The 18,197-nt window shown below is 37.4% G+C and overlaps 1 protein-coding gene across 3 annotated transcripts in view; it reads right to left on the reverse strand.

Annotated features, from left to right (window-relative positions):
* Positions 1 to 7,828, reverse strand: part of prr16 (proline rich 16) — a 150,930-nt gene extending 143,102 nt beyond the window's left edge. For all 3 annotated transcript variants that reach the window (XR_015936024.1, XR_015936023.1, XM_088629890.1), the window contains exon 1: positions 6,638 to 7,828. Coding sequence is in view for 1 of the 3 variants with exons in the window: in XM_088629890.1 (XP_088486016.1) it covers positions 6,638 to 6,775 (138 nt within the window). In the remaining 2 variants the exon portion in view is untranslated. The remainder of the gene's footprint in view (positions 1 to 6,637) is intronic.
* Between the last annotated feature and the right edge of the window lie 10,369 nt (positions 7,829 to 18,197).

Raw genomic sequence — 18,197 nt, forward strand, 5'->3', positions numbered from 1 at the left:
ACTTGTTCCTTTGCAGCCTACGCATGCTGACGCAGCTACCCACCTGAAAAGAGCAATAGTCTCAGAGGAGACTGATGTCTGCTATGGTGTGACAGCAGGGCTGTCAGGATGTCCGCTGAGTAAAAGGGTTTATGAGTGTACACAGGTATGTCAGTTAGTGTGCCATGTGTCAGAGTAAGTTTTTCAGAGTGTTGGAAGTGGTAGAGGGACCCTCCCCAGGTGATATGGCGTATCGGGGGAGAGAATAGGGTCCATAAGACGGGTGCCTCAAGCGATGGGGGATGCCAGTACCTGTGTTGGTGAACTTCTACTGCTGCACCATCGAGAGCATCCTCACCAACGGGATCACCGTTTGGTATGGCAACACCTCTTCTCAAGAAAGAAAGGCACTGCAGAGAATGGTCAATATGGCCCAGAAGATCATCGGATGTGGTCTCACCTAGATTAAACAGCTCTATGTGGACCGCTGCCATGGTAGAATTCTGGCCATCACAGAGGACAGTCACCACCCTGGGCATGAGCTCTTCACCCCACTGCCCCCAGGCAAGAGATACAAGAGCATACGGACACTGACCACTAGATTCTTCAACAGCTTCTATCCACAAGCAGTGTGATTGGCGAACACATTTAGCCATGCCCCTCGGACCACACCTACACCCTCTACTTCATTATGATTTCTTATTTATTGCACATCTCCAGTCATTGTTTACACGTCTGCATTGTTTACATTCAAACTGTTTACTGTTACTGTTTGTTGGTATATTGTCTTGATGCACTGTCTGCACTTTGTGTTTTTGTTTTTACACTTGTTTTAACAATCGAGAGACTTTCTGTAAGTAAGAATTCCATTGTACCAGCACATGTACCGGTTACATATGGCAATAAAGTTCAAAGTTCAAAGTTGTAATAAGGCAGAGTGTGTTGGGTCTCTCCACGAGAGAGTATGCAATAAAGGGCCTCTTGGTGTAGTTAGTGTGTGACTCAGCCTGGTGGCGTTGCGTGAGGGTGCCAGTGGCTGGAAGTGGACACAGGACTCCTTGTGTAGTATGATTGGAGGATGGAGGTAACGCTCATCGAGAAAGGTAACAGCAAGCAAAGGGCTTGGCGAGAAGAGGGACTCCTATAGCAGGACTGTAGTGTGGCTGTGATGGAGACTTTGGGCCTGGAAATCTGTGAGCAAAGGGCCCAGATTTCTCAGAGTATGTGACGCCATGTGTCTGTGTTACATCAAGGACAGGGCCGATGTCAACACCATTCTTGGAGGACAGTGTATGAACCTTCCAGCAGGCTGAAAAGCCGCTTGTCCATAGCGTTGGGCATGCCTATGCATGTTCAAGTGGTGTTCACTACCTCTTGAGGTGTCACAACGTATTAAGGTATTTACTTGTGCTTTAACATTGTTAATAGAAATCATTTCGCAGATCAGACTTTCTACATGTACAAAACTATGCCAATGATTTGTCCTAGAAAGTTTGTCCAAGCAGTTTCAAATGCTTAAAATAAATCTTTAGGGCAGTTTTGTACAAGTTAAAGAACACAAAATGTTTTCAAAAACTCATTATCTTTAATAAGCCCGAATCTTTGCCTCAAAATATTAAACTGCAATGATCACTGAAGCATTTTAGCCCTGAAAATATGTAGCTTTTTCATTTTTTCTAAGTCACTGGGAAACAAAACTTGGATTCTATGTATACTAATCAGACCTCCTTTAACAGTTTTGCATTCTAGATAATATCTACAGATTGCATTACTGTGATAGATTGGTTTATCCCCTTTCATTGGTTTATTTATTAAGTTACAACCATTATTGTTTGTGCATTTATTTTAATAAATCCTAATACATTCATTATTCATTATAAAAGTCTATCTGCAGCTTCTCACGTCAATCACACATATTTTTGGACAGTTAATTCACAGCACTATTTTGTTCTGCATGCAACCATCATAGCATTTAGGTTTTCACAATACAGCAACAATTTTATGTTAAGTGGCTACCTAAAAGATTATACACAATAGCCATTTTGAGCATTTAACACAAAAGTCAGACCATAGGAACACCCAAAAACAAGAGTGGCAAGGAAATGGATTTTTATTCAGCATGACACAAATTAATACTCCAACAGGCAAGGAGGAGGAGGAAACAGACTGAGAGAGAGAGAGAGAGAGAGAGAGAGAGAGAGACAGACAGAGGAAGAGAAAATGTCAGGGAGGAGTACCTTGGTTGAATCAACATTAAAAACAAGATTCTAGATAAATAGTTTAACCTTGTTTAAGAGATCTTGCCATTCTGATTTCCTTCATAAGGAATCCACAGAGTAAGGACATTCTCTCCTGGAAAGGGATGCATTTTTAGATCAGGGAGAGAGACTTCCATTCGCCTTGGAGCAGCCGGATTTATTGGAAAAATGTTCACAATGTTGCAAACGAAATAATTAGTAAAACAGCAGATTTTCTTACCTGAAAATGCACAAAACACATCTGGCACAACATTTTCCAGTCTTCCTTTTTTCTAGATGCAAATACCCAAATTTAATATTGAAACGTCTATTAAACACAGGCATTCATATTTCCAATTCCACCACAGCAGTTTCTCATAACCATAACTTCAGCCTATTATGTTTTCATTATTAGTGTTGTATTAGCATTGTTTTGTATACATACACAGTTTTCAACAAGATCTAACTCACATAAATTAGGTCTAAATATAAATTGTTCCCACAAATGAAGGCACATTTTCTTTTGGTTACTGCAAGTGATAGGGACATTAAAGGGAAACAAATAAAAAGACCAACCACGAGGGAGGTAATTGCTGTTTATAAAGTGTTTGATCCCAATAGCTGATCCGAAACTTCAGAACGTTTAAATGTAGGTATGAGACCATAGTTTAAATTCGTCAATTGTGTTTGTGTGTATCCCACTGTAAACTAGATATATGCAAATTTGGACAAAGAGTGTATACTGTAATTTATTAGCAAGAATGGCAAGAAGCAATGTGAACTGTATATGTATATATGTATATAATCAAAGATCTCTCAATCAACAGGTAATATAAAACACAAACACTTTATGTTAATTTTATGGATATTCTCATAGATAAGGCTGTGACTTTATAACCTGTATGCAATTATTAAATGTACTCTGTCAATTATGATGTCAGAAACCAAATACCAAATAAATCCACATACTGCAAATGAATAGCATGAAAAGTAATGTTATACAAAGGTGACACCCTCTGCCATGACGTAATACTGACCTACAGTATGTTTCGATTGTTAGCCACCATGGCATATTTTTATCTTAGAGTGCTCTAATAATTATGCCATTCACTGAAGAAATAAAAGAGAAAAAGAATCAACCAGTTTTTGAGAATACATAGGTAGGTTCTAGTCATACTGCACTACAGCTTTCTGTGTATGGACACAGTGTTGCTAAGAGAATAAAACAGGAATATCTTTCTTGCTTTGATCACATTTATTTAAGACAAAGCCTATTATTTTGGGATATTCAATTTCTATTTTATTTCCTAAATATGTCTTCATACGTGAAAGTATGCACATTGAAAATATTACTACTGTAGCATACCAGAGACATTTCCTTTATAATCATAAAGTGCTGCATCAAGAGCAAATTTCCATGTGCAAACAAGTCTATTATTTGCAAATCTGCACTAATAACAATGAATATGGATGCAACATTGTTTCTGAAAAGTCAAATATTTGCCCATACAAACAAATCATAGATACATTTCACTCCTAATGTTTTTGTAGGAAATAAAACAATATTAAAAGCAACATAGGACAGACTAAATTTGGCCAATAACATGACATCATCAGCACTTAAATGTATATTTGATGTAACATTTTATCTACATTATAGTTTCCATTATTAGTATTATAATTTGTGTCATAGCTGCATGTACATGACCGATAAAAAACGGGTGAAAATCCAAAGAACCCTGGATGAATCCCAAAGAATCTCATATATATCAACACCAGACACAGAACACTTGTTTCCACTCAATTTAGAATGACATGCATACAGTATGTCCTAGCACTGGGTACAGGACCTGCACATCTACAGTATTTTGGTAGGTAGCTAAGTGCCTTATTCTGTCATACATAATTTTATATATGTATGTATATTTTGTAGAGTATTTGACAAATATAAAGCATGAAATGGACACATTTTATAAGAGTTTACAAAAGGTCAAATGTTTTTTTTAATTTCCTGTTTGAGGATGGCCACTCAGCAAAAATATGATTTACACAGAAAAAAAATCCATACAATGTGAACGTTCCATCCTTTGATTTTCCCTGCTTGCAACTTAGTGTTACCTAAAAGGGTCTGTGACATAAAAGATTCAGAGGTCCAGTGGATGTCTAAGAGTGCATGCTGGTGATTACATTTCATTTGAGGGAAAACAATTATGCAAATAACAGGCATTTAAAAGGTGGTTTCAAAAACTGAAAGTGATTAATTCCCATCTAGGAAATGTGTCCTCTGAGTGTCTGCACAGATGCATATTATCACCAGAGAAGTGCACCTACTGTACATACTAAAATCATTCTGGCATACCCAGCACTAAGACAGCTACTGCCTTCAGGGCTGATTCTGTTGCACTCACTTGGGTTTGTGCTGGGGAGAAAGAGCAAGACTGACATACGAGTGTGGGTCAGAGTCCTTGGTCACAGTGGGCACACAGGATGGAAGATGTAGCCATTTACACTCTTATTGTAAGCCTTACCACCACTGAGAAAACACACATAGTCAAAGACCCATCCGTCCAGTCTAGCTCATAACAATACATGCTTTAAGCAACCTTTTTTAGCATGACTGAAATCCTGAGTTTTGTTTTTCTTTTATTCTTACCCACTCTTATTAAAAACCTGCATATTCTGTGTTTCATAACTTAAACATTGCTTAATAGATACACTAGTATTGTCTGCAAGGAAATTATTTTTTAATTGAAAAGATAAGAGATGAATGAATTAGCACAAGAAGGTTTAAGATTACATCGTCAAAACACACCCAAATAGCCATAATTATCAAAAGCATCACCCTAATAGTTAATTTGACTATAGTATGAAAATACAGTTTTAGAGAAACTTATTTTCTGTTCATCAATAAATTATTTCCAATCTTGCTTTATAAAATGAGAATTCTATTTTTCTCTCAAAATAAATATAAAAATATTGCTTTAAAATATGTTTTCATACCGTCAGTATGAAACATTTATCAAGATCTGTTTCTTTCACCATTTGTGGTTTTCCTTTTTCTTACGACCTTACAATACTGAGCCATCATGATCTTCAAAAAGTAACAGAACTCCTATAGGGTTTGACTGCTGTCACTAAGCCAACTACTTCACTGCTCAAATCATGAACTACTACTGCCTGCTCTGTGCGTTGCAGAAGAAGTTTCATGCATGTATTTTACTTTGTAATTTTTGCTAATGCTATTAAAAATAAAAAATTAAGGTTCTTTACAGAAACTTACAATGGGTCTAGTGGTTTTATCAAGAGCTTGTTGAATCAAGAACATGCTGTAATCCGCAAAGCATTCACAACCTTGAAATCATAGTAAAAACAAGTGGCGCATCCTGCACGCAGTCTACCACAATTACATTGTAGCAAAATGACTCACTTGATTTTTTTTTTGCTTGAAGTCTCCGCTAGTAAATGAAGGGCCCATCTAATTAAAACCAGATGCAAAGATTGGCTTTGTTAACTTGCAGCGAGGGGGCAGGACATGAAATGTGATTGAGAAAAAAAATGTCTGATCGTAAAAATCATACTTACAAATTGAGAATTATAATGCCCAGTATGAGTTTAAGATTTTATTTTAAACACAGACAGACACATAAACTAAACACCTAACCTTAAAATAAATAATTCTGCGTTGATAACGGCAAATTGGCCGTTGCAATTATACTGAAATGACGAAAAGCAATTATTTTTCCAATTTACTTCGAAGTACTTGGAAATGTTTACATTCGATGTACTTGTGCTTTCGCCCGAAACCTTGGCTTTAATAAATCATTCTTTCACTAAAATACAAATATATATTTTCAGCTGTCAAGAGCTGTCGTGACTTTATAATTTCAAACGGATCTATTTTTAACAATAATCAAAAAGGCTGAATTCAAAACAATATATGAAGCATTGTTTTATAGAAGTGTGATATGAGGTGGTTTTGCTTTAGTCACTTTGTTAAAAAAAACGCACGGTCACGTCCCTGTACACGTAACATGCATCGTGTCAACAAAAATTAATAAATCTTACGCGCAGATGTGGAGGTTTATGTGTCTGTGTATGTATTGGGTGGCGGAGGGGCATGAATGATTTTTTTAAAAACAATATATGCCTCTTTAAAGTAAATAAATTATACATACATAAGGCATATAGAGCAATCGTGATTTCGTAAATATAAACTTAAAACACGTTAATTTTCTTTAAGACACTTCTTTAAAAGCAGAATTTCCCAAACTGATAAAACTGTATATTTTAGATAGCTTTACTCCTCCAGACCTCAGCGCATCCGCAAGCCTTTTCGTTCCTCTCACCTTTTACTGTGAAAAAGTTGTTTTTCAAGTCAGCAGCATTTAAACAAACATAAACCCCAAAATAACACCACTAACCTCTTTGAGTTCTTTTGCTACATCCTTCAAGTCGCCCAGGACAATTTCTAGATCCTCCACAATTGTCTTGATCTGCTCTTTTACCTTGGCTTTGGAGGCTGTTCCCTCTGACGACTCTGCCTTTGATTTCCCTGACATTCTTGGGTACAGGTCAGGAGATTTTTAAGGATCACAAATAAATCCCTTCGCCACAGTAAGAAAAGTGTGCCCCTGCATTTTTAGGGTCTGTGTTGTACACTTTCCTTCACATTGAACAAAACTGTACTGAGCCAGGGCTGCAGAATCCTGGCCAGCACGCCTGCGCGAGAGTCCATATCAAAATTAGAAGAAAAATAAAAATTAAAAGATGCGGCTGAAGTAATGTTACATAAAAAATCCTCTTCTCTGTGCACTCCATTGCATTTTGTATGTAAAAAATAACAGATCCACTTTGAATCCAAAGGGGGACCGTGTCTTTCCCTTAAGTCAGCCCGAAGTCCTGCATTTTTCTTTATTTAAGAAAATGTATCTACTGGAATCAACAGTATGAAGTACTATTTTCTTGAACTGAGGCAGGAGAGTGAAGAAAAAAGACGAGTATCCAAAGATGCGCAGATAATTAATGCAGAAATCACCCTTCTTATAATCTGATGGTTCCCGACTCTTACCTTCAGTTTAGGTAATGCATGGCAAATGTCCACATCAAGCATTACAATACCTACTGTACTTCTTGGAGTATCTGTATTTTCCTAAATCACTGTGGAAGTAGTAGTTATGTAAACAACTGAATAGTTTACAGATGCAGCCATTGTTAATAACTAAAATGAACTCATTTGATAAGACAGTTCTCACGCATAATGCTGCTGTGAAGCGGCGCTGATACAATTCTAGTGTTCACGAGATATGTGACGGCAGAGATTGAGATCATCTAGTGGTTACTATTAAAATTGCAAGGAAATGGTTCACAACATTAACTAGTCGCCTGCTTTTTCGTTTTTGTATATAAATAGACCCTCTTTATGGATTAAGATTTCGTCTCAGCGCTCTCCCCTCACATAAAGAGCCCATGTCTTTCTATACTTCGCTTTTGGATATACTGTAGCATAGCATAGTGTTCCAAAGAAGCTTGCAAAAAGTAATGACACTGGCGCCGACTCAACGCCGATGATAGTGCTACTCTTTTCGTGGTAGTGCCAACGCTTTTCTTCATTATCCCCCCGACAGTTTTAAAAAAAACATTAGCTATCAAACGAGAAATGAATGGGCAGACTACCAACCAGTGTGGGAATTAAAAATACAAGGTCGAAAACACTTTAAAATATATTTTCCTAAACCCATTAGTGGACAAAATTCAACGTAAATCGCCCGACGTTGTTTGTGCATTTATAGTGAGCGCCATAAAAGCAAAAACAAAAAGAAAAAAAAAACATCTGGCTTTCCTCGACTTGTATGAAGAACGGTCCCTTGTTACCTTTACGAACACGAAAATGCACTACTTAGTTGCACACCAGAGGCACTAAGCAAGGCAGACGCGATTACACTGCTCTGAGGCTGTAACCTAAAATAAATTGGCATTCACTTTGCACAACCTTGAAAAGGTCTGATCTACAGTATAAGTTACGAAAGTTACAGTAGCTGGAAGGATAATTATGTTGTGTCATTTTGTCTTAAAACATTCCAGCAAACATATAATTGCACGAATTTCATGTCTGTACAGTATAAATAGATATTCATATTAATTTAGCTTGTTATGTAAAATATGAACTACAATGATATAATTTGAAAAATATTTGTTATAAATAAGCACGTACTGTACCGCACATGCTGAAATTACAACTGGATCGTTAACTAGATTATATATGCGAATAAATGCGAATAGGTATAGGTTAGAAGTATACTGTAGTTCCTACTGTATATACAGTACTGTATGATTCTTCTTACTATGCAAAGATAATGCAACAATGTATGTTTAAAACATAACTTGTTTTAAACATAAATTGTTTACAACATAATATGTTTCATAGTGTTAATGTCATACTGTATATGAAGATCTGTTATATGTGTTTGTTAGATGTTTTCTTATTGTATATTGTAACGCTTACGGCCGACAGATACTGTGTAAGAGCCGGCATACCAGAGCAGGTGACGTCACCGCCCTTCCCTGTGATAGCAGGACTACAGCTACTGGGCTGTAGAGAGATCTCTCTTTGGCTCACCGGGCTGGGTCCCTGCTGAGTGACGTAGGAGTCCTGGGTTCGAGCCCCTGACGGTGGGGGGCCGACCTAATGCGGCAAGGGCACCTGCCTGAGCCCCTGTTGTGTTACATTGGTGTGAGGGTGGGATGGGATAGCCCTTCACCGGGGATGGCAAATTAAGCGGGGGAGAGTGTAACGCTTACGGCCGACAGGTACTGTGTAAGAGCCGGCGTACCAGAGCAGGTGACGTCACCGCCCTTCCCTGTGATAGCAGGACTACAGCTACTGGGCTGTAGAGAGATCTCTCTTTGGCTCACCGGGCTGGGTCCCTGCTGAGTGACGTAGGAGTCCTGGGTTCGAGCCCCTGACGGTGGGGGGCCGACCTAATGCGGCAAGGGCGCCCGCCTGAGCCCCCGTTGCTTTACAATATACAGTAATATAGATTTGTTTGATGGGTTTCGTAAGTCAACACACTATAACAGTACAGTCCAACAGTTTTTAAAACCCTGACAAGTATAGAGAACTGAAAAATAAGTGTTTCATTAGAAGCGTTTTGGTGGTTCCAGATTCTGCAACTCCATGAAAAAATATGGATTAATCAAATTCAATTAATTATGTAGCTACTGACTGCTGTATTATTAAAATGCTTCTCTTTCTGATTTTTAAAAACAATTTCATGATTGCAGTCAAGACATTTTATCCATACTAAATTATGCTTAGAAAAAAATGGTCTTGATAACTTGATTAAGTGAGTCTAAGCACTTAATAAATGCTTCTTTTGAACCCAGAAATAAACAACATGAAGCAGCAATATAGAAAAAATATTTAATATATAATATATATATTATGGCAGATCTTATGGTTAGCAATGTATGGAAATGAGAAACACAAATCATAGACTTTTGTGACTGGCACTAGAACTAGTGTGGGTGGGTGCACTGAGAAATCAGTGCTTTTAACAAGTACAAAGGTAGTGTAGCAAGAATGTTAGGCAGCTAATAAGATTTTGTGGGTGCTTAAAAGGAAATTAGAATGCTTTGTGTTAATAAACAAGTTACATGAGCCACAACGGAAGCACGGGCAAAATTGTGTTTGCTCTCTATTTCATGTACCGAAACGGATATATAGTACTTCAGTAATAAATTTTAATATAAAACAACATGCACACTTATTAAAAAGATAACTGTTTCTGTGTGACTGATTGTTATTTAGACTCTAATTTTAACACAAAACCCAGACAATACATTTGTGTTATGTAATATAAAAATGTTGCTTTCAATCTGAAACAAGCGTCACCTGATACCTGATTCTGATACCTGATTCTGATACCATCTCCTGCTTCATCTCCAGTCAACACATTAGATTGGGGTTATGAAAAGCACAAGTACATTTCTTTTTTGATATTTTTAAATACAAAATGCTCCTGTGTTATCTTTTGGTTGTACTGCAAAAAGCCCACTACTCTATACAATATAGCACACTTGTAAAAATAAGAAATAATATATAATAATATATTCAGTTATAAATATGAAGTTTAATAAAGCTTCCAAATAAGAGGTGGCCATTTGCCTCATCATATTTGACTGTTTACTAAAATCTTACAGATCATGGGATCACATCCACTACTTTTTGAACAATTCAAGAGAGTTTGCTTCAACAATATGAATTGCTAGTTTGTTACAACTTTTTTCTACGTATCCCTAATATTTTGTAGCGTTTTATGTTGTTTTTCCCCCACATTATCTAATCTACACACACAGTTTACACTCCCATCACATAATTTTATAACAGAAATTTAGGAGGAAGATCAGATCCTGATCTCACCTACTTCCTCTCTCCTACATATGTATCTACAGTACACACCTTAGCTTCCCTTCTTGCATATCTTACACACTACCCTTGCCATTCTATCTTCACTCTTGTGGCAGCTCCAGAGGTCATTCCTAGCAAAAGGGAGGATGGGTTTGGTCAGACTCATCTTCATGGAATTACAGCCATTCCTTCAGTTTAAGAAGCCATGCCAAAACAACTCAAATACATTTCATCTCTATTTCACAATTACATTAGGATCTGACCAAACTAGAACTACCAAACTAGAAATAGCTCTAGTTCAGAATTGCAGTTCAGGGAATATTAAATCAGTATTCCACATAATTCACTATATTTAGATTACCTACTTAACTAATACTTAATATCTATTTTCCACAGCTTTATTCAATGCAGTGTTATGGGGCAGCTGGAGCACAAGGGCCAATTTTTACAGAAGCCAATTAACCTACAAGTATATATTTGGACTGCAGGAGGAAACTGGAGCACCTGGACAAAACCCACACGAACACTGGGAGAACATACAGTACAAACTCTACACAGATGGCATTGTAGATCTGGAATTTAACCAAGGACACCAGCACTTTGAGGAAACAAAGCTAACCACTGCACCACCATCGTGCCACAAATACTTCACATTTTGTATGAAAAAGTATTTATTTTATAGGTCACAAACAATCTCAGAAGGTTTCGTTTTTGTATTTTGTTTTTACATAATATGAATTACCAAAGATTTTTACATTGTAAGAAAATTTAAGCAGTAGTAAAACATGCTACTTTTGCTATGAATGAGATATATAATATCTGAAAATGTCTGAGATTTCTTAGCAAAGTGTATTGTGGAGTATGACAGATTTAAGTTTACAATGATCACTTTAATGACATTTACAGTATCAATAAAGAATACATTACTTGAGTCATATAATATACAGTACATTGCACTGTTTCTCAAAAGATTTTACATATCACATGGGTGAGCAGATGTAAAAATATAAGTGTTCTCTCCAAACCTGGCACTACAAGCATTGAACATGTATCAATTGTTTCAACATGTATCAATTTGGTCACTGGCAAAGTAGTGTGGTACCATTTAATTAGCTGTTTGGGATGGGGGAACTTGGAACTTGGAATTTTGAGGAGGAGCTCTGCTGTGTGGTAATGGCATGGTAGATCAGATTGTGTATTGGTTACAACAACATTCCACACGCGCCCTCACTAATTACCTCTTTTTCCAATCACATCTCAGCTCTCCGCTATTTAAACCCTCTTGTCTCACTTTTCACCACTCAGTATTAGAGTCCCTGACTTGTCAGCTTGCTGCCAGCTCAGTCTACTCGTTCCACGCTATTCTCTACTTTGGATTTTCTGGATTCTCGACCTCCGCCAAGAATATTGGATTTAGCCTTCTGCTCTGCCCTTATCGGATAGTCTGCTCTCGGATAAACTAAACTAGTTTGCTCTCATATGAACTAAACGCTCCGTATAGGGTCCAGCTGTTTATTACGTCGCCGGCCTGACAATATCTAGTTATATACAGAGCATCAAAAAACGCACCTAGTATTGAACAGGCATAGGTATATTCAAACTTTAATTTCCTTTCTTTACTTATACCAGGACTGATATTGAACAGGTTAAATCACCTTATCACTTATTTGAATTTTTGAATCAACTCTTTCACTAAGGGAAGTGCTGTAGGGCAACAGTGAAGGTCACTCATGGGTATCTCAGTTTTTCTTGAATGATCGATTAATCAAAATAATGCCAAATCTTTCTATAAATATTGAAATTCTATTTTTTAAAAGCAGAGTATTCTTTATTGTTCTATTTAATTACTTTCACGTAAAAATTTTATTTTTAGATAATAAACTTAATAAATGTTATGTTTGTGTCAAGAAGACTGACATCAGAATAAACCATGAATTTGTCATACTGCAGAATAATGAACAATTCTAGTAGTATTCTTTATAAATTTGGGACTGTTAGTGATTATTATCGAATCCTTATTAGTTACATTATTATAATTAGATTATCTAATCATTATTAGAGTTAGTGTCTTAACTCAGTAATTGCCACAGATTACTGACTGTCACGGAAACCGGTCCTGAATCCCATGTAGTGTATATTTAGCAGCCTATGCAGACGGTATAATCCGGAAGTGAGTGGAGAAAGGCTACAGGGAAAATACGGTGAGGAAGAGAAGGGATGGCGAACAGGGGATGGTGCCGACAGTAATCAGGTGCAAGGGGGGAGCTCAGACAAACAAGTCCAAAACAGTCCAAGCGGGAAATCCAGCCACAGTCCAAAATCCAAAGCAGGGTGATCCATCCAAAACGAGACAAGAGTTAAATCCGGAACGGGATCTGGAACAGGAATAGAAAGTTAAAAACAGAAAGACGAGGCCAGGTGCTCCGAGCTCCGGACTCAGCTGGGTCAGGGCGCCAATCGGAAGCCTATATCTTCAGGCGGCAGACATAGGGCGACCTGATGCTTGGCGGGCCTCCAGGTGTCCGTCTTCCAATGCAGGGCCCTGAGCTTCCGGAGGACCGGGTTTAAATAATAAAAGGAACAAGGGGCAGGTGAAAATGATAATGAAACTAAATACAAAAGGGGCAGAGTGCTCTCTAGAGGAGGGATGACGATCGTGACACTGACGGTCTAATATATTAGACCATTATTTTAAAGTTTTTCCATTAGGTCTCCTAGATGTCTGAATGTCAACAAAGCAGTCCACACTTTACAGGTTTTAATTTATGCAGAATTCTACAGTATATACAGTGCCTTGCAAAAAGATACACCCCTGTTAAAAATAACAGCTTTCAATGAATTGCAAGTAAAGTATATATGTTTTATTTATTTTTTATTCAAAGCTGTAATGATCAAACTAAACACTATCACATGTGAAGGAGGTTGAATGTCAGCAAAAACTGAAAAAAGAAGATATTCAAAGTGAAATTCATTGATTGCATAAGTATTTACTTTAAGAAAGTACATGGGAAAAGCACATTTGGCAGCAATTACTGCACTTAGAATTTCAGGAATGGTCTCTTTGTATATTGGAATTATATTGGAATGTTTATTCTTCCTGACAAAATCGCCCCAGTTCTGACAAGAACATTCACTCTCTGCTTGTCAGTCTACTTCACTGTGACTTATGTCTTGTGCTTTAGGTCACTGTCCTTCTGAAATGTGTATTTACAACCCAGTTATAGCTTATCGGGTGACTCAAGCAGGTTTTTCTCAAGGATTTGTCTATTCTTTGTATCATCTATTTTTCCCTTTCCTGACAAGCTTCCTAGTCTCTGCTTATAAAAAGCATCCGTGTAACATTATGCCACCACCACTATACTTGGCAGCTGGAATAATGCTAAATGGGTGATGTGCAGTGTTAGAATTGTGTGAGACATAACTCCTTGCATTTAAACTTATTGTAAATATTAATATTACATCAAGAAAAAGTTGTTTTTGTATATATGATGATGAACAGTGACTTTCATCTCAGACACATAACATTGCACGTCTTTCAAATTCAGTTTCAAATGGTATCCATAACTACTTTCCTGCTTCACAAAATGCTCAGTTGGAAAAGGTAGCCTGATCAAGGTAATGTCTGGGTGGTATAATATAGAGTGTGTGCCAATTCTTAATGATGGCCCGACTACCATGTGATCTTTGTCTCTCCATTTCCCCGGAATGTTTCAAAAGCTTCCCATGTCTTAAGAATCAATTTGTCCTATCACTGTGCAAGATATGCCTTGAAATTCAATATCTCTCTAACGAAATGTATGTACAGACACAGATGCATGTACATTGAAGTCAGGTTAAAGCACTTTAATAACCCACATAATGTTACACATAATTTTGTGATCTTCCCAATTATTTCCAATTGACTTATAGTTGTTAAAGTAAGGGAACTGGATAATTATGCAAATGAGAATCTCAAACTTTTCTTTAAAAATTAAATTATTTACAGTACATACTTACTTAAAGCATTTTTAGATTTTAGGTTTTTAGGTTTAGAAGGTAATGCAGACTAGGTTTAGATTTTCAGCAGGTAACGTAGAGTAGAAATATTAAAATCATTATTACAAGCTTAGATTGCAACAAAATGTGTACACTTTGCAGGGGGTGAATACTTTTTTCAAAACACTGTGTGTATTATTAGTGGAAATCATTCCTCTATATTATAAGCCCCCCAGCAAATTTCTAAAAAAGTTTTATATTCTACAAGTTTCAGAATATAAGACTTTTTATACAAATAAACAAATAATATGAGTAATTGAGCTACAACATTTGAGTTACAACACACTAATTTGTGAAGAAGTGCAAAACAACAGGGCTTTTATTTGCCGAATAGAGTTCTTACCCTCACTCCAGCGTTACAGCTTTGTTGCTCTGTTGTAATCTACACCTCTCCCAATGTGACATCAACTAAAAGGATATTTTTGATACTGGATATTTTTTACATGCTTACTGAAAATATTCAAGGAACAATGCCTTTGATTTAAATATTTGTAATGTATACAATTTAACAAAACAATATTTAGAGCAGCAGAAAAAAAGTAAGAGAAAACCTTCCAGAAGGAAATTCCCTGTGGATCTGTCTGCAGAGGAGGAAAATGATTGTAACATTATCATCTCACTAATGTTGTGTAGTGAATTTATGCATGTATACAACTCATATAGAAATTAAAGTATTGCTATATGTTGTTATAACATCTCCATTCAATTTGATTACTTGTTCCTCTAAACTGTCTTCTGTACAGTTTCATATAGATAGTTTCTTGTTCTGATATATTCTTTTTCAAGAGTTTTTTTTGTGGGCAGGTTTTTAAGATGAAAACCACATTCATTTTAGATTATCCCATTATGTACACTGAAATTGTATTCAGGCTTCATATTTTTTGTCCAGTCCAGAGTTATTTTAGTTATATATTTCCTTCAGCAAATGACTCTACGGTTTCAAAAGGTTCATATCAGCTCAAAGTTGGAAAAATCCAATAGCAGAAAATATTTTGTAGAATTTAGGAACATAAAAAAGTCTAGTAAGGATTAAGCTAAGCACATTATATTCTGTAATGTGGATTTGCACACATACAGTATATTTCTCAATAGAAATATTTTTTATTTTTAAATATTATTTTTTCTTTTGTTGTATTGGATTTCATGCAGAGAGGTGTGAAAGAGCAATCAAGATCATTAAGTACTTTCATAGATCTGTGAATCAAAAAATTCATCCAGCTGTTTCTTAAAGGAAAAAATAAGTTGTTTTCTACAGTCTTCAACCTTGATGTGAAGATACCCATCAGATACCCACACTATGTTGCATTAATTTGTTTGTGTTGTTCTCTATCCTAAATTAATTCAATTTTAATTTCCAGTTGTAAGTCTGTGTCCTTATTTCACCACTGATTCCAAAATAGTCCTGCAGGTTAATTCTATCTACTGTATATCCCTTTAGAGTTTTATTCACTTGGGCCTATTTAGTACACTCCATTGCGGTGCTTTCATGCAACCGACTCTTTAACTCCTACAGTATAGTCATACTGCTAATTATGATATCAATAGCTGGTTATTTAAAAAAATCTGTAAAGGAGCAGAATGGAGGGTTGCAGGATGAGTCCCCCTTCTTGGCTGAAGAGATTTAGCTCCTTTAAATTGTTAGTAAACAACAATTTTCCTCAGATCAGGAAGACGTTTTGTAGCTCTTCTTTTAATTCTAAAACTATAATATTCTTTTTACGGTAAGTTTTATTTGATTTGCCAAGGGAGTTTTCCACCACCATTATTACGGCCGTTTACATTCAACCTCAAGCCTGCAAGGAAGCAGCACACAGCGAACTCCACGACATTAGCAGTACACGAGAAAACTCCCCCCCGGAAGCCGTCTCAACTGTAGTTGGGGACTTCAACCACTGCAATCTGAGGAAAGTACTGCAAAAATCCATTCAGCACGTCACTGTACCAACAAGAGGAAACAATATTTTGGACCACTGCTACACAACAATAAAAGGAGCATACAAAGTGCTTCCCAAACTAAGTTTCGGCAAGTCAGACCACATCGCTCTCCTGTTGCTTGCGGACTACAAACAGTGGCCGAAGACCTCCCCCATTGTGAACAGGTCAGTGCGCTGTTGGTTTGAGGAGGCGGAAAGCAGGTTAATAGACTGCTTTGAATGTACAGACTGTACAATTGTGTACCAGTAAAGAAAATTCAGACATCTCCCAATCAGCAGCCGTGGTTCAAAAACGACATTCGCAATAAAATAAAAAATAGATCCGCCGCATTCAAATCGGGGGACAAAGAGCTGTACAGGGAATCACAGTATGCATTAGAGAAAGCCATTAAACACACTAAACGGAGCCATGGTGTTTGGTTTTGAAATGCAATGCGCTGACACCCCGAGGCTGTTTCAGGGATTATAGTCAGTCACAGGCTACAAGTGCTGCAGCCAGGAGATTGCACGAACAACACATCACTGCCTGATGAGCTGAACCATTTCTATGCCTGCTTTGATGCTCTGAACACGGACACTGCTGAGAAGGCCTCAAGTGCACAGTGCAAGTTTGTTCTGAAACTCTCTGAGCAGCACGTGCAGAAAACTCTGAGCAGGGTGAAAATCAGTAAGGCTGCAGGGCCTGATGGGATACCACCCCACCTCCACAGGATATGTGCATCCCAGCTGACCACAGTGTTTACAGATATCTTTAACTCCTACCTGTCACAGTCCATTGTCCCCACCTTCTTAAAAAAACACCATTGTTCCACTCCCCAGAAAGGCAAAAGTAACGTGCCTGAACAATTACCGCCAAGTAGCATTGACATCTGTGATGATTAAATGCCTGGAGAAGCTGGTGTTGTCAGACATCAACTCCTCCATCACAGAGTTCCTGGACCCCTTGCCTCAAGCGATGGGGGATGCCAGTACCTGTGTTGGTAAACTTCTACTGCTGCACCATCGAGAGCTTCCTCACCAACCGGATCACCATGTAGTATGGCAATACCTCTTTTAAAAGAGCAAGGCACTGCGGAGAATGGTGAATGTGGCCCAGACGATCATTGGCTGTGGTCTCACAGAGATTAAACAGCTCTATGAGGACCGCTGCCGTGGTACAATTCTGGCCATCATGGAGGACAGTTACCATCCCGGGCATGAGCTCTTCATCCCACTGCCCTCAGGCAAGAGATAAAAGAGCATACTGACACTTACTACTAGATTCTTCAATAGCTACTACGCACAAGCAGTGCAATTGGTGAACATATTTGGCCATGCCCATCGGACCACACCTATACCACCAACCTGATTATAATTTTATTTATTGCACATCTGCAGTCATTGTTTACATGTCTGCATTGTTTACATTTGACTATTTACAGTACTTGTTTACTTGTACATTGTCTACTGTTTGTTTGTATATTGTCTTGATGCACTGTCTGCACTTTGTGTTTTACACTTTTTTAACAATCGAGAGACTTTCTGTAAGTAAGAATTCTATTGTAGCAGTACATGTACTGGTTACATATGGCAATAAATTTCAAGTTCAAGTAAGTTGACAAAAAG

The sequence above is a fragment of the Lepisosteus platostomus genome, chromosome 4 (genome assembly GCF_059453375.1).
Source record: "Lepisosteus platostomus isolate fLepPlt1 chromosome 4, fLepPlt1.hap1, whole genome shotgun sequence".
NCBI classification, from domain to species: Eukaryota; Metazoa; Chordata; class Actinopteri; order Semionotiformes; family Lepisosteidae; genus Lepisosteus; species Lepisosteus platostomus.